We start from the raw sequence: 22,824 nt of genomic DNA on the forward strand, positions 1-22,824 counted from the left end.
TGTCTGAAAACAGCTATCTAAGGACGAGGCAAATTGTTTTGAGGAAGGGACAGGAGACATAGCAGAGCTGTTTCAGGAGTGAGCAACAGAAGGGAACACAAAGAGTCAGAAGACTGTCGAAAGTACTCGAGGAAGGGTCCAGAGGCAGTGAGAGAAGGCCAAGACCAGGGCCAAGGCCAGGGTAGGCACAATCGCTGAGGGGATGAACTTCACGGTGGGTTTCAAGCCGCTGCTAGGGGATGCACACAGCATGGACAACCTGGAGAAGCAGCTTATTTGCCCCATCTGCCTGGAGATGTTCTCCAAACCGGTGGTGATCCTACCCTGCCAGCACAACCTGTGCCGCAAGTGCGCCAACGATGTCTTCCAGGTGGGCCGGGGCAGGGCCGGGCCGGGGCAGGGCAGGCTGGTGAGAGGCTTCTTTGTCAGGTCACCGCCGAGCACCCAGAAGGTGATGGGAGGAAGGCGCTACGAGGTGGCTGGTGGTGGCTGTCCTGGCTGAAGGGCAGAAGGAGAGCCAGGGGTCCTAGCAGATCCCAAAGTAAGCATGAGTCAGCAGCTGCTCTGCAGGCTGGCGAGCATACAGCCTGTGCATGGACAGCCCTGGGATGCTGGTCTCTACAGAGAAAAGGAGACCCGCATGGAAACTGGACAGGGAAGTGATCCTCTAACGAGGCTGTGGACAGTCTGTGCCAGACTCTGCATTCCAACTTGGAGTTGAGATTTCAAGAACAATGTGGAAAATCTGGAGAAAATAGCAATGAGATAATGAAACATTAAAAAATGAGAAAGGTCCATGATGACAGTGAAATTATTTGTATTTAAAGCCAAAGACTGAGCGCATCCATCTTGGGGGGGTGGGCAGGCAAAGTTAGACAGTGGACAGAACACTGGGAATTCTCCCCCACTAGAGGTGACACCTGTGTCCCTCCCCAGATTGGTGAGTCAAGAGACCTGCTGGTTAAAAGGGATCAAGGTCACTTAAGCAGGGAGAAGGCAGAGAATACATTTTACTTCCCCCAAATGGAACCAATTTTGGCTTGTGTGTGGTCACGGAGCAAAGCATAGCTAATCAAATTCACAGATCTCATTTTAGCTCCTGGTTTCAGAACTAAAAGCCGCACGTATGAGAATGGTTTATATAAATGGGCTTTCTTTCTTGCCCCATGCCCTGGTGTAGGTTCTAATAATCTCTAAAACAGAACAAAGATCAGGGAGAGTGAGGGATAAAGGCACACACACACACACAAACACACATGTCCTTACCAATGAAGTAAAAGCTCAGAATAGACCAGAGCTGGCTGACTTAGTAGGCATGGCAGCGATAAGGAACATCATGAGCACGCAGTCTTCATCTGTATCAGAAATTATGAGGAAACGTGTTGAACACAGTGATTTTTAACTTAACCAAGAGAATGCTCCCCTTTTAAGTTCTTTGGGGGCAGCATGTTTGGGGGAAAATAATTGGCTGGCTGATTCAGGTCATTCTACAGCTGTGCCCACAACCTACCCTTTGTTGCCTGCTGTCTTCCCTGAGCTCCATGGTCTCTCCTGCCATCTTCCCATTGAGGCCTTTTGCCATCTCCTATTCCTCTAAGTCTCCAAACCTGTCATTATTTGGCTCCAGAGAACCTCAGAGCCAGTGGTTTTCCCTCTCTGGGGTCTGATCATCCCGGGCATTCAGTCATGTACAACCCCACCATCTTGGCTTTTTCCTTGGTCTGATTAAGTCTGAACATCCTTCAGGCTGAGATGCCAAGGGGGGAATGACAGAAGGTTTTGCCATCCCGTCTCATGAATTTGTAGTTAAACATTCTTTCATTAGAGCCTGAAATATGTGAAAGCAAACTTTTGAAAGTGAAGGTAACATGTTCTATAAAAAAAAGAGTGGTCAGAATATTAAAGTGCATGGCACACAGTATCACTGGGCAGAGGGACGCAGGGAGGGTCCTATATATGGAAACTAGAAGATGTTTATCCCTGAGTCGGGAAGATCCCCTGGAGAAGGAAATGGCAACCCACTCCAGTATTCTTGCCTGGAAAATCCCATGGACAGAGGAGCCTGGCGGGCTACAGTCCACAGGGTTGCAAGAGTCAGACATGACTTAGCAACTAAACCACCCCCAGAAGATGTTCCAAGTCAGTCTTCTGCATCCAGACACACTGTTTTGGTTCCCTGAAGGTCTGGAATACTGATCTGAGCCCAGAGAGACTTGGGAATTGTTTGGGTCAAACCCTGTGAAGAATATTTGGGAGATAACATGATTCCCAGGGCTTCGGGATGGTTCTGTGGATCTGGACTAATGTGTATCTTTTGAAGTACAGGGCACCCCTAGCCCTCCAAAGAGAAAAGAGTGAAGCAGGTCATTTCCTTGCTGCTTTATTTGGGATGGCCTGGTGGGAGGCTGACCCAGTTTTTTGGCTGCACTTATGTATATACATCTCAGCAGACCTCCCTCTGAAAGATGAGCATATTTAGTTTTTTCACACATTGCCTCCACATTTTGACAACTCTAGGCATAATCAGATACTGTTTTCTAAGTATGGGGACCAGAATAGGACTTCTATATCTTGAAACTACTTAGGAAGAACACACTTAGAACATTGCCTAGAAAGTTAATAGGACTTAGAAAAGTGATACCAGTATATTACACACCCACACACATATTTTTTTCAAACACTATAAGAATGTATATTATGAAAAGTGAATCTTCACCTTCGGCCCTCTCTCATTCCCTTCTCCAGATGGAAATAGCCATTACCAACTTTCTTGGGTACCCTTGCAGAAATTTTCCATGGTTAGGTACACGTTTGTGTGTGTGTGTGTGTGTGTATGCACATATTTAAGCTAAATTTATCCTATATCTGCCTTGGTTTACTCTCTTGGCTGTTGTTCCATAGCCACACATTCCAATATGCATCTTCCTTTTTAATGGCTATATAGTGGTCCATTGTTATGACTGAGTCAGAGTCTATTTTACCCATGCTCTGAAACATTTAGATGATGCTCCATGTTTTGCTCTCCTAAAAAACTACTGTGATAGACAACAAAAAAGAATTTGGAAGGAGAAACTTCCCTGGTGGTCCAATGGCTAAGACTCTGCACTCCCAATGCAAGGGGCCTGCATTTGATCCCTGGTCAGGGAACAAGATCCCACATGCCCCAACTAAGACCCAGCACAACCAAATAATTTTTAAAATACTAAAAAAATAATTTTGAGGGATTGTGACCTTAAAACATCAGGTTATAAGAACTGACTCATTTGAAAAGACCCCGATGCTGGGCAAGGTTGAAGGTGGGAAGAGATGACAGAGGATGAGATGGTTGGATGGCATCACTGACTCAATGGACATGAGTTTGAGTAAACTCCGGGAGTTGGTGCTGAACAGGGAGGCCTGGCGTGCTGCAGTCCATGGAGTCGCAAAGAGTCGGATGCAACTGAGTGACTGAACGGAACATCAGGTTAATAAAAGAGTCAGGAAACAAAATTTTAAAAATTAAAATATTTCTTTGAGGTAATTACTTGCCGGTCCAGTGGTTAGGTCTCCACTCTTTCACTGTTGAGGGCCTGGGTTCAATCCCTGGTTGGGGAATTAAGATCCCATGGCGGGACCAAAAAAAAAAAAAAATTCATTGAAAACGTTGAACAGTATTAAAGGTTTGGGAGGAAATTATCCATAATCCCACCTTCCCCAATGCAATTGTTTTCATGTTTGCATATTATGCTTGTCTCTATACATATTTTTACATAGTTGCCATCACAATTTAACTCATTTTCTTTAGAGCTGTGATACAGTTCTCTTTCTCTCTCCCTCTCTCTCTGAATTTAAACAGAATAAAACACCAAAACACCACATTAACCCCCTTTAATTTCTCTCTTTCTCTTTCCCCACACTTGTACCCACTCAGCTACCAAGCATTTTGGCTAGGGGAAAGCTGTCGGTGTGGGAATTTGACACAAACATTTTCGCATGTGTTTCTGAATTTGTAAACTCTATTCCTTCCTAAACTGCTTTAAAACAGCCTGTGGTTTATTTTTATACCTGCCCCCGCTTCACTGTGGGCACTTGTTTATGAGCTGCAACCTGTTGTAATTTAACAGACAACCAGAAGGCCTTGTGAGAAGGTTGTTCAGAAACAGCTTTTCTGGAGGGTGTCCATTTAGGGAGAGAGTTACAGAGATGGGAATAGCAAGAAAGGGGCCTCCTTCTGTCATAAAGGGCAAACTGGGAAAGAAATGACCTCTTTTATTTCATCCCAAATTCAAGTTCCTTTTTTCTTTCTTTTTTTTTTTTTTTTTTTTAGTATTTAGGTTGCTTTGGGTCTTAGTTGCAGCATGTGAGATCTTTCATTGTGGTGCCCAGGCTCCCCAGTAGTGGTGTGCAGGCTCAGCGGTTGTGGTCTGCAGGGCTTAATTGCTCCATGGCATGTGGAATCTTAGTTCCCCGACCAGGGATCAAACCCTTGATCCCTGCGTTGCAAGGCATATTCTTAACCACTGGACCACCAGGGAAGTCCCCCAAATTCCAGTTCTTTGCAGTCTGATTGTTAGGGCTGCTGTCATCAAGGACAGGCCAGCTGGTGAAAACCCTACACAGCCTTCCTCTTCAGCCACTTCCCCCTGCTGCTGAGGGCCCTGAGATGTCCCCTCCCCAGCCCAGACTTGGGTAGGTCTCTTTTATGGGAAACTGGTTGATTGAAATTTTATGAACTATATTAATCTTATAGCAGGCTTAGGATCTTATTTGAGGGAAGAAACTGGATTTACTGGGAAATAAAATCATAAACCGAGACTCAGCACTCCTGGGCTCTAGTCCTACCAGTTTCTTCCTTAATTGGCCATGACTGTAAAGCAGGTTGTTTCACCTCTTCAAGCCTATTTATACACACACGGATAAAGAGGAGCTTTAAATTGCTGTTTAACATCCTTGTAATTCTCACAATCCAATTTCACAAATTGAAGAAACATCATCATGTATTTCCATTCTTTCAGGACTTTGCATTCAGTTACTAGTGTCCTATCTTGGCTCACTGTTTTTTTGTTTTGTTTTGTTTTGTTTCTTATTTTTCCTGGCTGCACCATTGGCACGTGGGATCTAAGTTCCCTGACCAGGGATCAAACCCACTCTCCCTGTATTGGCAGCATGGCGTCTTAACTGCTGGACCGAGTAGGAAGTCCTGTGGTTCACTCTCCTGCTTACCAGGCCTCTTCTGAGCCAGCCTCCTTTCACAAATCCCTGTGTCATGCTCACTGCTAGGCTCTGTTGGGCAGAGCAAGCCCTCCCATCAAAACCCCTCCCCCACCCACAACTCAGCTTCTGCTGACAATGCCTGGATTCTTCTAAAGGTCTTCAGCTTGCTTCAAATGTGTGGTCTTCTGCCCCTGTTTTCCCACAGTTTCTCTAGTATATTCTGAGGTTCTGTCTCAGAGGACCTGCATGGTCCACTATTCATCATTGGCCAGGCCAACAGTTTAGGGGAGATAGCTGCCAACAACCCTCCTTAAATCCTGGGCCAGTATCCCAAATCAGCATCACTCTGGGTAGCCAGGAAAGATGGAAAACATTCTGAGAGAAGTGTAGATTCAATAGAAGAACTGCATTCACAGAGCATCTTTCTAGATGGAATGTTTCCATTGGATGCTGCAGACCATCACCAAAGAAATACAGCTTAAAAGAGAGACAGCTCATGGCTTCAGCAATGTTTCCCCTACCCAACTCCAACACCCCAATTCCTACCTTCATAATAAATGACAGTGCTCAATTTCTAGATGTTAGTGAAAATAAAGATGTCATTTTTCCCATCAAGGTTCACAGAACCCTTGAATTCTACTCATTTGGGGAGCAGTGGCCCCCAGGTTTAAGTTCTCCAGCGTCACAGGCACCAATGTCTTCCCAAGCACCGGTCTTGAAAGGTCTGAATTTTTTTTTTACTCCCTCCTCTCTCCGGCAGCCTACTCACATCCACGCGATTGGCCAGATTCCATCTCTGGCATCCCTGGTCTTTGCAGGGTTTTTTGTTTCTGAGGGCGAGCCGGTGACGTGCTTGTGCCTTGCTTCTGATCTGTGTGTCTATCTGGCCGGATGGACGCGTGGGAGATCTTACTTCCCTGACCAAGGGCGCCCCCTGCAGTGGAAGCGCAGAGTCTTCACCACTGGACCACCAGGGAAGCCTGGGCCTTTACATCAGAAGCAATGGCCAGTCTTCTCTCCCGTGTATCCAAATCACTTCTGTTAGATTAATATTCACTCTGATTTTGTCTTGCAGTTTAGAAACCTTGCCTACAAAATTAAGTTCAGCTCTTTACCCTTGGATTCAAAACCCTCTAAGGTTTTACAATTTTTTTTAAAAAAGCCCTTCATGGTAAAAATCTACCTTTTCAAGTTTCCTCTGTCCCATGACTCCTCTATCTGTAATTTGGACTCCTATAGTATCTTTGGTTTCCCAAAACTCTTTCTAACAACCATCTCCTGCTTCCTGTCTACCCTGTCTTCAAGTGGTATTTTCTTAAACACTTTCCTTAAACTAACACAGTTCTTTTTTTTTTATTTTTTAGATAAACCCTTTTATTTATTTATGCTTCTCCAGGTTGTTTAAAACAACAAGAACAACCCCCTTAATATAACTGACAGTCCTTCTCCCCTCACCCTTCCTTGGGCTGAGGGGTAGTTAATGGGGAAATGACCCCCAGGGATGAGGTTGACCATAAGAACCCCTTAGGGATGTAACGAAGTGATGGAGCCTGAATACCCTGCAGGAGATAGGGCATCTGTAGTGTATGAACTAGGGAGTAAACTAACATAGGTCTGCTAAGTATCTTTTCTCCTGTTAATGCTTCCGGCATTCTAATGCCCCCTGTTCACTCACGGCAGGATTGAGCATTGTATTTTTAAAAAGTAAACATTTATTTCCCCAAACATGAGGTCTTTGTACAAAATTTCAAAAATATATTTTTTTAAAAAAGAAGGAAGGAATCACCCACAATTCTATCACTCAGTGGAAATTATTGCAAAAATATTTAGTTTTCATTTTATGCGTGTTATAAAGTAATTCATGGTTTATACAAAGAAATTTGGGAAACGTAGATGACTACAAATAAGAAATTTTAAAATCCTATAACTCCCATCACCCATTTCAAAATTTGGATCCTACTGTCTATATAGACTTACATCCTGCTTTTTTCATGAGTCTCTGTCCATGTTAAGAACATGTTAAAGATAGATGCATTGTGATACCATTGTAACTCATTTAGTCTTTACTATTAAATAACTGGGCTTCCCTCGTGGCTCAGGTGGTAAAGAATCTGCCTGCAGTTCAGGAGCCGTGGGTTTGATCCCTGGGTCGGGAAGATCCCCTGGAGGAGGGCATGACAACCCACTCCAGTATTCTTGCCTGGAGAATCCCCATGGACAGAGGAGCCTGGCAGGCTACAGTCTGTGGCGTCAGACACAACTGAAGCAAATAAGCAGCAGCATTAAATAATAAGCATGTTAACTATCTGAAAAAATAGTTTTACTGTTTATTCTGGTTACAAAAATAGTACAGCTGTATTATGAATTTTTTTTTTTCTTTTTGGCTGCTCTGGGGCTTAGTTGCAGCATGTGGGATCTAGTTCCCTGACCAGGGATGGAACCCAGGTCCCCTGCATTAAGATCTTGGAGTCTTAGCCACTGGACCACCAGGGAGCTCCTGTATTATGTAGATTTTAAGCCTCATAAATAATATAAAATTATAGAATGTATAAATCCATCTAAACACACTAGGGCTATTTCAGAGAAGATGGGATTTCAGGAACTATTAATATCAAACAGGAAGAGGGCATTCCAGGGACAGCTAGAGGAAGGCACAAACGAGAGATAGTGGATTCAAAACAGGGACATGGTGACCTGCAAGACGTGAGAGGAGAAGGTTGCTATAAAAACTAACAACTCCCTTCCCCCACACTGGTCAGTATTCTTACCATAAATATATCCATTAAGGCTCATTGCTCAGAGAACATCAGCCTTTGAATGGAGCTACTGCTAAGTACAAATCCTCATTTTAGATCTGAGGAAATTTGAGCCATAAGAGAAATTGTTTTCCCAAGGTCATAAATGGTAAATCCCAAACCATATCTTCAGATCACTGCTACTTTCCCTATATCATCTTGTATTAAATGCTCTCAATTAAAATACAGAGATGCTACCAAGAATGGGGAATAATTTTATCTGCATATCTAGTACAGATGACTTTCTCAAGGTAGTCACTTGGCATTTGCAAACCATTTAGGATGCAAGACACACAAGTTTTGATTATGGGAGGGAGTTAGGAAAGGGTTAGAGCAAATGTCCCAGACTTCATTCTCTGTCATCTTCCTGATTTTTGCCAAAACTGTGTACACCACTTGTACTATGCTTGAGTACTTCTACTTAAAAGAACTCACTTTGGGGACTTCCATGGTGGTTCAGACTCAGAGCTCCCAATGCAGGGGTTCCTTGGTCATGGAACTAGATCTTGCATGTACCAAGAACCTGCATGCCGCAACCAAGATCTGGTACAGCCAAATAAATAATTTTGTAAAAAAGAACTCACTTTTAAAGATGAAATATTTATAATTCTAAATGACAAAATCCATGAAAAATCACCAGTTTTATAGGCTGGTTATTTTATTCTAATATACGTTAAGGTAAACACATAAGAGGGATTACCTGGTATCTCAGTGGTAAAGAATCCACCTGCCAATGGAAGTTCAGTCCCTGGGTTGGGATGATCCCCTGGAGAAGGAAATGCCAACCCACTCCAGAATTCTTGCCTGGAAAAATCCCGTGGACAGAGGAGTCTGTCGGGCTACAGTCCATGGGGTCGCAAAAAGAGTCAGACACGACTTAGCGACTAAACACCAAGCACCTAAGAAATGTTTGTGTCCATCCCCAGGCCGCCTGAAATCTTCATGACTGTTCTCAGTATGTATACCACATTTTAGGAAACAGTGCACACTCGGGTAGCACAGTGAGGGTGTCTGAGCTACATAAGCTAGCAACATGTCATGCCATGAGCTAGAAGACTCCGAAAATCCAAAAGAAAAACTTTACTGTTTATTAGTAGTCAAGTTTAGCCCTAGTACCAAAGGACATATATACACACCACATATACATTTCAGGGTCTACTCTAGCAAAGGAAGTTGGATGTGAGGTTAGGTAGGGGAAACACTGCTGAAACCATTACAAAAAGGAAGAGGTGAGAAAAAAAAAAAAAGGAAGAGGTGCCCTCGAGGTTAGGAGGAAAGCCAACCAGAGGTAGAATATGGCAGGAGGAGTTGAGCTGTGGAACAGGGGAGGACTCCGGAACCCAGGGATGAGTGGCAAAGCTGTGCTCAGCTGTGGCATCTACTCCAGGGAGCAGCGCCAGCCTGTGGCCAGAGAGGAGTAACCCTCCCCCTCGCCTACCCTATGTGCTCTCCAGCTTCCAAGAAAGGTGCTCTTCAAACAAGGGACCGAGGTTGACTGTCTAAGCATTGATTGCTTCTCAAAGGCCCTGGTCCTGGGAGAAAGTTTTAGCCAGGATTAGCCAGTGGGATGAGCCACCAAGGAAATTTCTTTAACAGGTGTGGAAGCGGTGATGAGGTACCGTGCCTCACCAGCCCACCTCAGGTCAATCTCTGGGGTGAGTCCTCACTGTGGGGAATCTGAAGTAGGACCCTTGACCAAGATAACCCAACAAGTCTTGATTACTTGTTCTTCTCTTTTGTAGCACTGTGGTAAAGTACACATAAAATAAATATTTACTATCTTAACCATTCTTAAGTGTGCAGTTCAGTGGCATTAAGAATATTCACATTGTTGTTCAACCATCACCACTGTCCATCTCCAGAACTCTCATCATCCCAAATGGAAACTCCATACCTATTCAATAATAACTCATTTCCCTTCCCCCAACCCCTGGCAACCACCCTTCTATCTCTGTGAGTTTGACCATTCTAGGTACCTCATATAAGAGGGGTCATCCAGTATTTGTCCTTTTGTGACTGGTTCTTCTTTAATGAAGGAGACTATGCTTTCTTCTTAAGTGAACAATGCAAAGAAATAGAGGGAAACAGTAGAATGGGAAAGACTAGAGATCTGTTCAAGAAAATTGGAGATACCAAGGGAACGTTTCATGCAAAGATGGGCACAATAAAGGACAGAAACAGCAAGGACCTAGCAGAAGCAGAAGAGATTAAGAAGAGATGGCAAGAAAACACAGAAGAACTATACAAAAAAGGTCTTAATGCCTGGGATAATCACAATGGTTTGGTCACTCACCTAGAGCCAGACATCCTGGAGTGTGAAGTCAGGTGGGTCTTAGGAAGCATTACCATGAATAAAGCTGGTAGAAGTGATGGAGTTCCAGCTGAGCAATTGAAAATCCTAAAAGATGATGCTGGCACTCAATATGCCAGCAAGTTTGGAAACTTAGCAGTGGCCGCAGGACTGGAAAAGGTCAGCTTTCATTCCAGTCTCAAAGAAAGGTGATGCCAAAGAATGTTCCAAGAACTGCACAGTTCTACTCATTTCACTTACTAGCAAGGTAATGCTCAAAATCCTTCAAGCTAAGCTTCAACAGTACATGAACTGAGAACTTCCAGATATACAAGCTGGATTTAGTAAAGGCAGAGGAACCAGAGATCAAATTGCCAACATCCATTGGACACAGTAAAGCAAGGGAATTACAAAAAAAAATCTACTTCTGCTTCATTGCCTACACTAAAGTCCTTAACCCTGTGGATCACAACAAACTGTGGAAAATTCTTAAAGAGATGGGAATATAAGACCACCTTACCTGCCTCCTGAGAAATCTGTATGCAGGTCAAGAAGCAACAGCTAGAACTGGACATGGAACAATGGACTGGTTCAAAATTGGGAAAGGAGTACATCAAGGCTGCATGTTGTCACCCTGCTTATTTTTATTTGCAGATTATATCATGTGAAATGCTGGACTGGATGAAGCACAAGCTGGAATCAAGATTGCTGGGAGAAATAGCAACAATCTCACATATGCAGATGATGCCACACTAATGGCAGAAAGTGAAGAGGAACTAAACAGCTTCTTGATGAGGGTAAAAGAGGAGAGTGAAAAACTTGGCTTAAAACCCAACATTCAAAAAATGAAGATCATGGCATCCGGTCTCATAACTTCATGGCAAATAGATGGGTGGGAAATGGAAACTGACAGATTTTATTTTCTTGGGCTCCAAAATCACTGCAGATGGTAACTGCAGCCATGAAATTAAAAGACGCTTGCTTCTTGGAAGAAAAGCTATGACAAACCTAGACAGCATATTAAAAGCAGAGACATCACTTTGCTGACAAAGGTATGTTTAGCCAAAGCTATGATTTTTCCACTAGTCATGTATGGATTTGAGAGTTGGAGAATAAAGAAGGCTGAGCACCGAAGAATTGATGCTTTCAAATTGTAGTACTGGAGAAGACTCTTGAAAGTCCCCTGGATAGCAAGGAGATCAAACCAGTCAGTTCTAAAGGAAACCAACCCTGAATATTCATTGGAAGAATTGATGCTGAAACTGAAGCTCCGATACTTTGGTCACCTTATTCGAAGAGCCAACTCATTGGAAAAGACCCTGATGCTGGGAAAGATTGAAGTCAAGGAGGAGAAGGAGGTGGCAGAGGATGAGACGATTACATAACATCACTGACTCAATAGACATGAGTTTGAGCAAACTCCGGGAGATAGTGAAGACAGGGAAGCCCTGGGTGCTGCAGAGAGCCAGACAGAACTTAGTGACTGAACAACAAATGTTTTCTTCATTTCTTTAATTGAAAGTGAATTGTTTGTTGAAGCAGTTCTTCCAGAAGGTAACTTTGTCCCTTGTCATGCTTTCTTTTCCATTTCCTTTTTGTATAATCTTGGCTTGCATCTCCTGTTGGATCTCTTCTGTTTATCAGTCCTCTTTAAATAGGGATAGCTTTATCTGGTACTGAGGGTAAATTCGTCACTCAACCCTGTTGACCTTGGCTTCCTTCCAAAAGCAGACTGGCTCTCTGGATGTTGTCATTGGTTTGTAATCTCTGTTTACCTCTTTGGCTTCTTGGATGAATAGAGGGGTATGACATGGATTAGTAGGCAGTTGAGTGTCTCAGTTTGGTTATGTTGCCTCAGAATATTTTTCACACAAATCTGATGAATTATGATGAATTATCTACCATGGGGGTCTGTGTAGCCATGGGAGGAGGTCTCCTGTGAGATTTGAACTATCTCTCCACAGACAAGAAGGTCACTCTGGTTGCCAGCTTGCACTCTGTGGCACACGGGGTTTTGGTATGATGAGTCATCTTCTGTTTATTTCTGTTGAAATAACTTCAATCCACAGTTGTGCAGTTGACTTTTAAGCTGTCCTCTCTTTCCTATGTGAAATGTTCCTATATGAAAGGATGATGCTTGGTCCTTCATGACTCTTTTACTAAAACACTTCACCTAAGGCTCAGGGAGAAAAATGTTAGCTTTGGGCATCATTCTTCAATGCACCTAAATTTTATTGTATCTGACAATGTAGTATAATGATTATTCAGAGTATAATGACTACTCTGACCCTGAGGTCAGAGTGCCTGAGTTCAGATATTGATTTTGCTACCAACTGGCTGATGACCATGTGCAAATTTATTTAACTTTTCTGGGCTACAATTTCCCATCTTTGAAATGGAGCTAATGATATGAAAATTAAATGAATTAATACAAATAAAAGGATTTAGAGCAAAGCCTGGCATAAACTAAGTGTTCTATAGGTGTTAGACTTGTATATTTCTTACTATATTTCTTGTAGTCCAGGTTAGAGGGTAAATGTTCATCTCCTCCACCATCTTTAAAAAAAATTTATTTATTTATTTATTTATTTGGCTGCTCTGAGTCTTAGATGCAGCACACAGGATCATTCGATCTTTGCTGGGGCATGTGGGATCTAGTTCCCTGACCAGGGATGGAACCTGGGCCCCTGCATTGGGAGCTCAGAGTCTTAGCCACTGGACCACCAGGGAAGGCCCTTTTCCACCGTCTTTACAAGAAATTCTTGAGGGTTAAATTCAAGAATGTGTAGAAAACCCCTAGCACAGTGCTTGGCACATAATAGGTCCTCAAAACATGTGTTGACTGTTAAATAATGAGTATGGAGGAAGGGTCCAGTGAGGGGCAGAGGTTAGCAGAAGCTTTAGGAGTCTGTCTTTGCTCTGGGCCAAGACTATAGAATATGCCCCCTGGACTTCCCTGGTGGTCCAGTGGTTAAGAATCCTCCTGCCAGTGCAAGGGACACAGGTTGGACTCCTGGCCTGGGAAGATTCCACATGCCACAGGGCAACTAGGCCCATGCACCACAACTATTGAGCCTGTGCTCTAGAGCCTTTGAGCTGCAACTACTGAAGCCCACGCACGTACAGCCTGTGCTCCGCAACAAGAGAAGCCATTGAAATGAGAAGACCACACACCACAATGAAGAGTGCTCTGCCCTCTGCAACTAGAGAAAACTCAAGTGCAGCAGTGAAGACCGACACAGCCAAAGATAAAATAAAATAATTTAATTATAAAAAAAGTAATACGCCCCCTTCCTCCCATTCAGACACCGAGCAGATTTAAATGCTTGCCACCAGCCAATCAAAGAGAAGTAAGATTCCAGGAGTTTGCAGGCTTAGAGTTTTTCTAACATCACCTTGCTCACTTGGATTCTAAATACTGAAAGATAATTGTATCAAGCAAACAAAAGGCCAGCGATCTCACACTTTAGCCCAGTCTTTAAGCTAAACTTAACAATATTCATACAATTCCAATTACTAAGAAGGATTTATGTTTATTTACACAAACACAGCCTTGGGATAATCTCAAGCTAATCTTTTTTAGCTTTATGATGGGCTGAAATGTTAACTTCTTATAATTTTCAAGAAATTCAGCCAAGGGCTTCCCTCTGCTGGCCAATGCAGGAGACTCGGGTTCAATCCCTGGTCCAGGAAGATCTTACATGCTTCCGAGCAACTAAGCCTATGCACCACAACTACCGAGCCTGTGCTCTAGGGCCCGGGAGCCACAACTACTAAAGCCCAAGCACTCTAGAGCCTGTGCTCTGTGACGAGAGAGGCTTCTGCAACGAGAAGCCTGTGCATTACAACTAGAGAGTAGCCCCTCTTGCCACAACTAGAGAAAAACCTGCACAGCAACAGAGATCAAGCAAACCCCAAAATAAATAAATAGATTAAAAAAAAAAAATGAAATCCTGCCAAAATGTGATAAGGATTTGGAGAAGTTTATAGAACCCAACTGTGGGAAATACATCTAAACACACAAAGTCACAGGTGACTACCATCTCCATCACTCTCTAGGATTGAGTGTTCTTCCAGCCAATTAGGATTAGGTTCAGCTGTAAAAGACAGAAAACCAAAAATAACAGTGACTTCAAGTAGGTAAAACTCTTTTTCTCTCCAGTGAAGGTAGGCAGTCCAGTTCTACCTCATCAGAGACTCCTTTTATCTTGCCATTCTCGGCATGTGGCTACTGCTTGGCTCTAGATGGCTGCTTCAACCTGCGCCATTTCATCTTCATTCCAGTCAGCAGGAAGGAGAAAAGAGGAGAAGTCGGGCATGCCTTTCACATTAAAGATACTTCCTAGAAATTGCACAAAGCATTTCTATCTACATCCCATGGGCCAGAACACAGTCACCTCGCCACGCCCAGCTGGAAGGGAAGCTTGGTTGCGTGGTCTTTATTCTGTGTGTCTTACTAAAATTCTAGGGTCTCTATTATTGAAGTAGAAGAAGAAGTGAATATTGAGGAACAACAAGCAGTCTCCACCAGTCTTTCACCCCTACTTATCTCCCCAGATTGGTTCTTTCTCTTCCCTGCAGACCAGGCTTCTCTGTTCACAGTGTCTGACCCCTCACACGGCCCATTGTACAGATTTTGGGATGGCCACAATGTCAGCTCTTAGCTCAATTCCACAGGTCTTTTTTCAGTTCAAAAGCTGCACATGGTCTAGTCACCTCAGCCTCTGTGTCTCCATTCCAATTTCCTAGAGAGAAAAACTGGTCCTATTGGGTCAGGTGATCATGTCCTCAATTCTGAGCCAACCCTCTGCGGCCTCAGCCATGGCAAGGCTCTCCCTTTTAGGACAGGATTGAACAGGTCCTCTCAGGGGTGTAAGTGGGAGGAACTGGTGATCCCACCTGGTGAGTCCTCCTTCCAAGCTTCCTCCTGTCATAACACCCAGCCCACTGGATGCAGTTTGTCAGTTTGCTCTTCCTGAGGGCAGGGATAGTCATCTTTTCCCCAGAGCCTAGCAATTACCTGGCACACTCAATTTTTGTGGTAGAGTGAATAATCCAGTCTAGTCCTTAATTGTGCAGAGGTTGAATGCTTGCCCAGACATGGACGGTAGGGCACGACAGGAGCAGCATGGGAACCCAGGAACCCTGATTCCCTGTGCCTGGAGAGATTTCCCTGGATTACCCAGCTCTATGTGTCTGCTCTGTTGTTCAGCATTTGTCTCTGTGCCCCTGCCCAGGGTTGCAAAGAGTCTCCCCCAGACGTGGCCCACGAGAGCCCTAGGCTGGAGGCTATTGGCTACACTGCTCAGAGTCCATTTCCTTTCTCAGTCTTCCTGCTGAGGTCAACAGCTCCAAGCTGGGCCCCTTTGAGGAGGTCTTGCCCTGACAAGGCCTGATCAAGCTAGGCTCTGGATGCAGGGACACTCAAAGGGGTGGGCTGAGTAAGGAGACAAAGATGGGAGAGATTTCCATGGCCACCCACCTGGGGCTGCTCTCAGAGGAGCGCCCAGCCGTAGAAAAGAGTGGGTGGGAACTTCCTTGGCCGTCCAGTGGTTAAGACTATGTGCTCCCAGTGCATGGGACACAGGTTCAATCCCTGCTTGGGGAACTAAGATCCCACATGCCATGCAGCACACCATGGCCAAAAAAAAAAAAAAAAGAGCTGCTGCCTCCCCCTCCATCACTGTCCTACTCCCCAGCCCCTGTGACCTTCCCTCCCGCCCCCTCCAGTTCCCCCATAACTCACTGGGCCTTCCTCTCACGCTCTCTGCACCCACAGGCCTCGAACCCTCTGTGGCAGTCCCGGAGCTCCACCACTGTGTCTTCAGGGGGCCGTTTCCGCTGCCCATCTTGCAGGCACGAGGTGGTCCTGGACCGACATGGCGTCTACGGCCTGCAGCGGAACCTGCTCGTGGAGAACATTATCGACATTTACAAGCAGGAGTCCTCCCGGTGAGCTTTTAGGGTCTCATTTCTCTAAAGTGCAGGGCCTGGGACAAAGCCAGGGAGCCCATCAGGGCCAGCAGGGAGAAGCTGAAACGATCAACCTGCCTCTTCAGTTTAGTGATGAGAGGAGTGGACCTCAGAGGAGGAGGGACTTGCCCCCAGCTCGGTAGGTCACCAGCTCAGGCGGCCTCTGATTCCAGGTCAGCGCTTCCCCCTCTTCACCTGGGAGGGGCTGGCCATCCACCAGCAAGGTCCTTGCCAACCCTCCATGACCTCCCTCCCGTGGGACTTCCCTGCCCCCTGGAATAGAAACTACTCTTGGATCTAGGCCTCCTGCACCCTGGATGTAGCTCTGTTCCTCAAGTGAAGAGGAAGTCACCCGCCTGCCCAGCCACAGCAGCAGCTGTTGGGGCACAGAGGGTGGCAGTGGCTGGTGGAGGCGGAAGGAAAAGTGCTCAGGGGGCCTCACATGCTTGGCCCCCCTGCCTGGCCCCTGACCCCCCCTCCCACCCTGCCCACTCCCCCGCAGTCCACTGCATTCCAAGGCTGAGCAGCACCTCATGTGCGAGGAGCATGAAGACGAGAAGATCAATATCTACTGTCTGAGCTGTGAAGTGCCCACCTGCTCTCTCTGCAAGGTCTTTGGTGCCCACAAGGACTGTGAGGTGGCCCCACTGCCCACCATTTACAAACGCCAGAAGGTATCAAGCAGCAGAGGGAGAAAGTATGGGGTGGCGGGAGTCGGGGGGAGCGGTGGGGATGCAGGATGGGATCTCAAACTGCAGCCTCTTACTCCACTTGACTTCAAAGGCAGGCAGATCAGGGCTGAAGTCCCAGCTCAGAGTGTGACCTTGGGTAAGTCACCTGACCTCTCTGGCCCTGACGTTCTTCCTCACTTGTAAAATGGGAATGAAAGTGCTTACACCTGAGAGTTGTAAGGATCATATGAGAAATGGATGCAGTATGGTGAACTCTCAAGGCCATCTCACTGTCATACAAGTAGATTCTACATAAAACATTTTTTAAAAATTAAGGGACTCCTCTGGAGGTCTGGTGGTTAAGCTTCCAGCGCAGGGGGCACTGGTTCAATCCCTGGTTGGGGAACCAAGATTCCACATGCCATGCAGTATGGTCAAAAAAATAAATTAATCAGTTAATTTTAAAAATAATAATTGAAAAAATAAAATAAAAATTAAATTAGTAGACAGGTAGAAAGTAAAGGAAAAAGAAAAAGAAAAAAAAGAAAGGAAAGGAAAGCTCCAAGTGTGGGTGAGGTAGGGAGAGAAGGTGAGGGAGTGAGACGTGAACAGAACCCTAAATGAAAAGCATGGGAAAGGTAGGATTTCCCCCAGGCAAATTATTACTGAACTAGACAGATGAGATTATGCATACAAACTCCTGAAACTTGGGGGCCCTACAACAAAGACCCCCAAGGATCACAGGATACACTGGAATCCCAGGAATCCCTAGAGTGGTCAGTTGTGCCACCTGGCTTTTGACTAAAGCAAATGCAAATTCTCCCTGGTGGAAAAACCCTCGATTTAGGCCTTGGGTTTTTCTTGGATTAAGATCAACATAAGATGAGCTCACAATTGAAGATAAACAAAGAAACGTACTCATGAGTGAAGTCAGCAGAAACAAAATTTTCAGATTTAGACCCTCAAGAAATTAAGATACTGGTATTATTAAAGAAGGTAAAGTCAGCTTTGTATAAAATGGTTTAAAAATGGAATTTAAAAATAAGCAATAGTAGACTATCAAAAGTGCAGATTTGACAAAGAACCAAACAGAGCTTTTAGAAATGAAAATATAATTGTAGAAAACAAAACATTCAAGGGACGAATTAAATGACAACTTCCTCTCAGTAAGAGAGGACTGGGGAATTCCCTGGCTGTCCAGCGGTTAGCACTCTGTGCTTTTACTCTCAAGGGCCTGAGTTGGGGAACTAAGATGCCACAAGCCACACAGCATGGCCAGGAAAAAAAAATTTTTTTTCACATAAAAAAATTTTAAAAGGGAAAGAGAGGACTGAAAAAATATCTTAGAATATAGCACTGGGAGATGAGGAGGTTGGGAATGAGAAGGTCTAACATATATCTAATCAGAGTCCCAGAATGAGAGAATAAAGAGAATGGAGAAGAGGCAATATTATCTTAACAGATAATCCTTTTCAAAATTGGTGGATGATAAAGCACACAGCCCAGTGCCTGGCATTTGGCGGATATTTGGTGAATGTCTCTTCCTCACTTGGTGGTGGAGGACTTCCTCTCTCCACTTCCTTCCAGAATTTATAGACTGTGCTTCCAAACTTCTTGAATGGTTCCAAACTCTCTAGATCTCTGTCAGAGTTGCCCTGAGGATGCCCTGATGGTGGAGTGGAGGGGACAGTCCTCTCCTGGGTAGCCCTGGACAGGGAGGGAGGGACTTAGCTCCAGACCAGGTCCTCCAGCCCTGAGTGCTGGCCTCTGTGTGTGGCAGAGTGAGCTCAGCGATGGCATCGCGATGCTGGTGGCCGGCAATGACCGTGTGCAAGCAGTGATCACACAGATGGAGGAGGTGTGCCAGACCATTGAGGTGAGCCTGGAAAGGGAGGGAGGGAAAGTTGCTGGGCTCCTGGAGGTGAATCACAAGTGGTAGAATGTGCTTACCCAGGCTGCTAGGTTTGAATCCCAGCTCTGTCCTCCCCTGTGACTGGTCCAGTGACTTGACTTCTCAGTGTTTGGGTTTGCTTGTTTTTAACTACGTAAAAGAGTGATGATGAGAATGATATGATGGCTACCACCATGGAGCTTTTTGAGAATTAAGTGAGATAATACAAATAAAAACCAGAGTCAGAGAATTAGGCAGCAGCACTCATGAAACTCCTTTAAATATATAGTGTTATTTTCTGAGAGAGTAGATCTTAAAAGTTCCCATCACAGGGAAAAATTTTTGTCCACTATGTATGGTGTTGGATATTAATTAGACATATTGTGGTGATCAATTCACAATATATACAAATATTGGATCATTATGTTGTACACCTGAAGCTAATATGTTGTATGTCAATTAAACCTCAACAAAGTATTATTATTACTGAAAAGATCTGGGAACCAGAAGCCCTTGGGTGGAGTCTGGTCTCTGCCACTAATTTGTGGTTGTAATTGACAGGTCACATCTCTTCTTGGCTCTCCGAGACTTCCATTAAGTGGGGAGTGGGACAAGTAGCCTGGTGCTCTCCCAGCTATGAGGTCTCATCCTTATTCCTGGTTTTTCAGGAAAACAGCCGGAGGCAGAAGCAGTTGCTGAACCAGAGGTTTGAGGGCCTCTGTGCGGTGCTGGAGGAGCGGAAGGGTGAGCTGCTGCAGGCGCTGGCCAAGGAGCAGGAGGAGAAGCTGCAGCGAGTCAGGGGCCTCATCCGCCAGTATGGAGACCACCTGGAGGCCTCCTCTAAGCTGGTGGAGTCTGCCATCCAGTCCATGGAGGAGCCGCAAATGGCGCTATACCTGCAGGTGGGCCCTGGGGGGAGGCGGAGGTGGGCGGTGGCAGGCCACCTAATGGCTGCAGTGGGGGCCTTCGCACTGGGAAGCCGGGTTCAAGTCTTATTTCTGGCACCTACTTTTTGGGCAAGTCACCCTCTCTGTCCTTTTTTTTTCCTTAACAAATTGGGACATGCATTCTCCCCCCCCCTCCCCCCCCCCCCCAACCCGCAGGACAGTGGTGGGCATCAGAAATGGGATATTGCCGGAGGTTGGCACAGTGCTTACTCTCACTCTCCTTTCTTCCCTGCAGCAGGCCAAGGAGTTGATCAATAAGTGAGTAGGTGGAGTGGGAAGGGAGAGGAAGGGGTGGGCGGGGACTCCACTGACAAGGGTGGGAAGGGGGTGGTGGTACTGGGAGTCTCCAGCTGAGCCGCTGTGGCTGCTGCAGGGTCGGGACGATGTCGAAGGTGGAGCTGGCCGGCCGGCCAGAGCCGGGCTATGAAAGAATGGATCAATTCACCGTGAGCGTGGAGCATGTGGCCGAAATGCTGAGGACCATCGACTTCCAGCCAGGTGAGGAAGACAGGATGTGAGGAAGCGGTCGGCCGCTAGGACTGGGAGTCCAGACCCTCTGGGTCGGGGAGGGATGGGAGTAAGACGGCCAGAGAATAAGGGACCCCAACTCACCCAGCCTTCTCCTGGCCTAGGCACTTCTGGGGAGGAAGAAGATGAGGAGGTCGCGGTGGAAGGGGAAGAGGGCCACGTAGGACCAGAGGAAGAGCGGACGGATGGGCGGGAAAGTGAGTGTGGACATCGGCGGGGCCTGGCGGGGACCCCCTTCCACCGTCGGGCCATCGTACTCTCCGGGGCATCAGGGATCGCTTGGAACCCCTACTCCCAACCTCAACCAGGAGGGGCGCGCCCCCTAGCGCGCCGGCCGAAGTACAACTTTCTTTAACACTAACCATCTCTCTGGGCTGGTGGGAGACCGGGTTAGGTGGGGCAGTGGAGGAGAAACCCTCCTGCCTGGAGAAACGAGTGAGCTGGGCTTCGGAATTGCCTTGTTTCTTGGGAGCGCCCGCCCACTGAGCTTTCTTTCCCAGGCACAGGCCAGCACTGACTCGCTCCTGTTGCGGATCCTGCGCACCCGGGTCCTGGCGCTCGGATGGTAAACGACCTGAGCAGAGACCACCGCGCCACCCAGCCCGGCGCCCCGCCGCGGGGGAGGGGCTCAATAAAGAGCTAATGCGTCCCGACCCGCAGCTCCTTTCACTGCTCACTCTCTGAGCTTCTGCTTCGGAGACATAGCATCACCATCCATCCCGCCCTCTCCAAATCTGGGACCTCCTGGGAAGCGGGGACGGGTGGGGGTGGCGGGTGAAGCGGAACGAACCCTTTTGGGGCACCTCCTTGATATTAGGCACGGATTCGCGAGCCCAGTGCCAAGAGAAGAGAGTCGGGGGTGGTGCGGCGACACTGGGGCTTGACTTCCTGGGAGATTTGGAGACGATGGGGACCCCAGGACCCTGGCATAAAGCGGTTCTCACGGAGCCCTCCCACAGCATCTGGTTCCCTCTCGCCGGCCTAGGAGACCCCACTTTCCCACGGGTTCACACCCTGCTGTGGCTCCCCGCGCCCCCACAACAGAGGCCAACGGCTCTTCAGCACTTTTATTAAAAACCGGTAACGCGGAGAGTGCTCAGGGTATCCCTAGGCCGCTCTAGCCCCGCAGGACTTGGTCAGTTCCTGTTGCTCACGTCTCAACCCTGAGGTGGAGCATTGGGGGTCGAGATTCTCGGGGCCCCAGACCCGCCGATCACTTGCCCACCGAGTCGAATATGATGCGGTTCTGCTCGGCGCGCTCCCTCTGGCTCTGCGTCCGCGCGAGTTCCAGCAGGGTCCGTAGCAGGTGGAAGGTGAGGTCAATGGACAGGGGAGGGTCGTCCCGTCGCGGCCGCTCGCCTGCGGTCCCGGATTCCCACCGGCCCTGCTCCACCCGGCGGCGCGGGAAGCGCTCCGCCAGCAGCAAGAGGAGCGCACGGGCCCCACCTCCGTGGTTCCGTGTCCCGGGGCTCCAGCGCAGACTCGGATCTCGGACCCCGGCGACCGCCGCCTCCTCCTCCGGGCTCCACTGGCTGCTCCCCGGGCGCAGCTGTGCCAGGAGCAGCAGCGCGGCCACCAACGCCACGCGTCCCGCCGGCCTCATGGTCCCGCCGGCCCTGGACACACAGGCGCAGCGCAGTGTGTGAGGTGCGCCTCGGGCAGCCTCAGGGGACGCCGCTCCCCTTCCCGAGCACATCCAGCGCTCCTGCCCGGCCCCTGCGACTGCCGTCCGGTGCCCACAGCCTTCCCGCCAGCCCCAGCGGTTCCCAGCCCGGTGCCACCCTTTTCTCCCGCCCTGCCTCCCTCTTGGGGTGTCGCGTTGGGTGAGCTGAGCGCTGTCCTGGTGCTGAGGGAGTCTGGGCAGACGCGCAGAGCCACTCACAGTTCGCAGGAGAGCAGAGCCTCTGCACCCTGCAGGATGGAGCTCCAGTCTCTGTCCCTTGGGGAGGGCTGAGGGCGCCTCGGGGAACACGGGGTCTGTCCCGGGACCTACGCCAGCCTTATATAGTGCCAGGACAGCTCCGGCTGACGTCAGCGAGGAACATGCACTGATTGTAGAGCAATGACAGCCGCAACTCTGAGTCCGACCCTACGGCTGCGAGACCCCAAGAGCGCGCCAGAGGACACCAGACTTTGTGTCTCTGGAAATGACACCGGACTCAAGAGAAAGAGAAGCCTTCTGGGGCATAAAGATTGCTCTGGGGGCCACGAGAGTCCTTCACTCACTTAGAACGCCAGGAGGGACTAGGGGGCCGGCCAGTCCCTAGACCAGACTAGTCCAGATCTCCAACCTTCTCTGGCACAGGAAAGGGAGGCAGGACTGTGGTGCTGTCCATGGTGCTGACCTTGTCCTCAGCCTCTGAAAGGGGCCAGAGACCTTGGGGGAAATGCTGTGCTGCTCAGATCCAGTTCCTTGCCCCAGCTATCTGTTCTATAAATGGAGGCAATCAGGATGGCACTCCTGGCATTCAGCTACCACCGTGGTACCCTACCCAAGAGGCAGTTTGAGCTGCCAGGATTCGTGATCTTCTTCCAG

At 47.4% G+C, this 22,824-nt stretch overlaps 2 protein-coding genes across 2 annotated transcripts; one reads left to right on the top strand and one right to left on the bottom strand.

The window, feature by feature from the left end:
- The first annotated feature begins 202 nt into the window (after nucleotides 1-202).
- Nucleotides 203-20,900, top strand: TRIM54 (tripartite motif containing 54). Its single transcript, XM_061156224.1, has 9 exons — nucleotides 203-370; nucleotides 16,058-16,230; nucleotides 16,754-16,925; nucleotides 18,703-18,798; nucleotides 19,482-19,715; nucleotides 19,996-20,018; nucleotides 20,134-20,258; nucleotides 20,393-20,485; nucleotides 20,789-20,900. The coding sequence occupies exons 1-9, from the start codon at nucleotides 203-205 to the stop codon at nucleotides 20,803-20,805; spliced, it is 1,101 nt and encodes a 366-aa protein (XP_061012207.1). The 3' UTR covers nucleotides 20,806-20,900.
- A 601-nt stretch (nucleotides 20,901-21,501) lies between these two features.
- Nucleotides 21,502-21,891, bottom strand: UCN (urocortin). The gene has a single exon (XM_061156225.1). It carries the CDS (start codon nucleotides 21,889-21,891, stop codon nucleotides 21,502-21,504), a length of 390 nt encoding a protein of 129 aa, XP_061012208.1.
- Nucleotides 21,892-22,824: the final 933 nt, after the last annotated feature.

This window comes from Dama dama, chromosome 11, assembly GCF_033118175.1.
Source record: "Dama dama isolate Ldn47 chromosome 11, ASM3311817v1, whole genome shotgun sequence".
Lineage (NCBI taxonomy): Eukaryota > Metazoa > Chordata > Mammalia > Artiodactyla > Cervidae > Dama > Dama dama.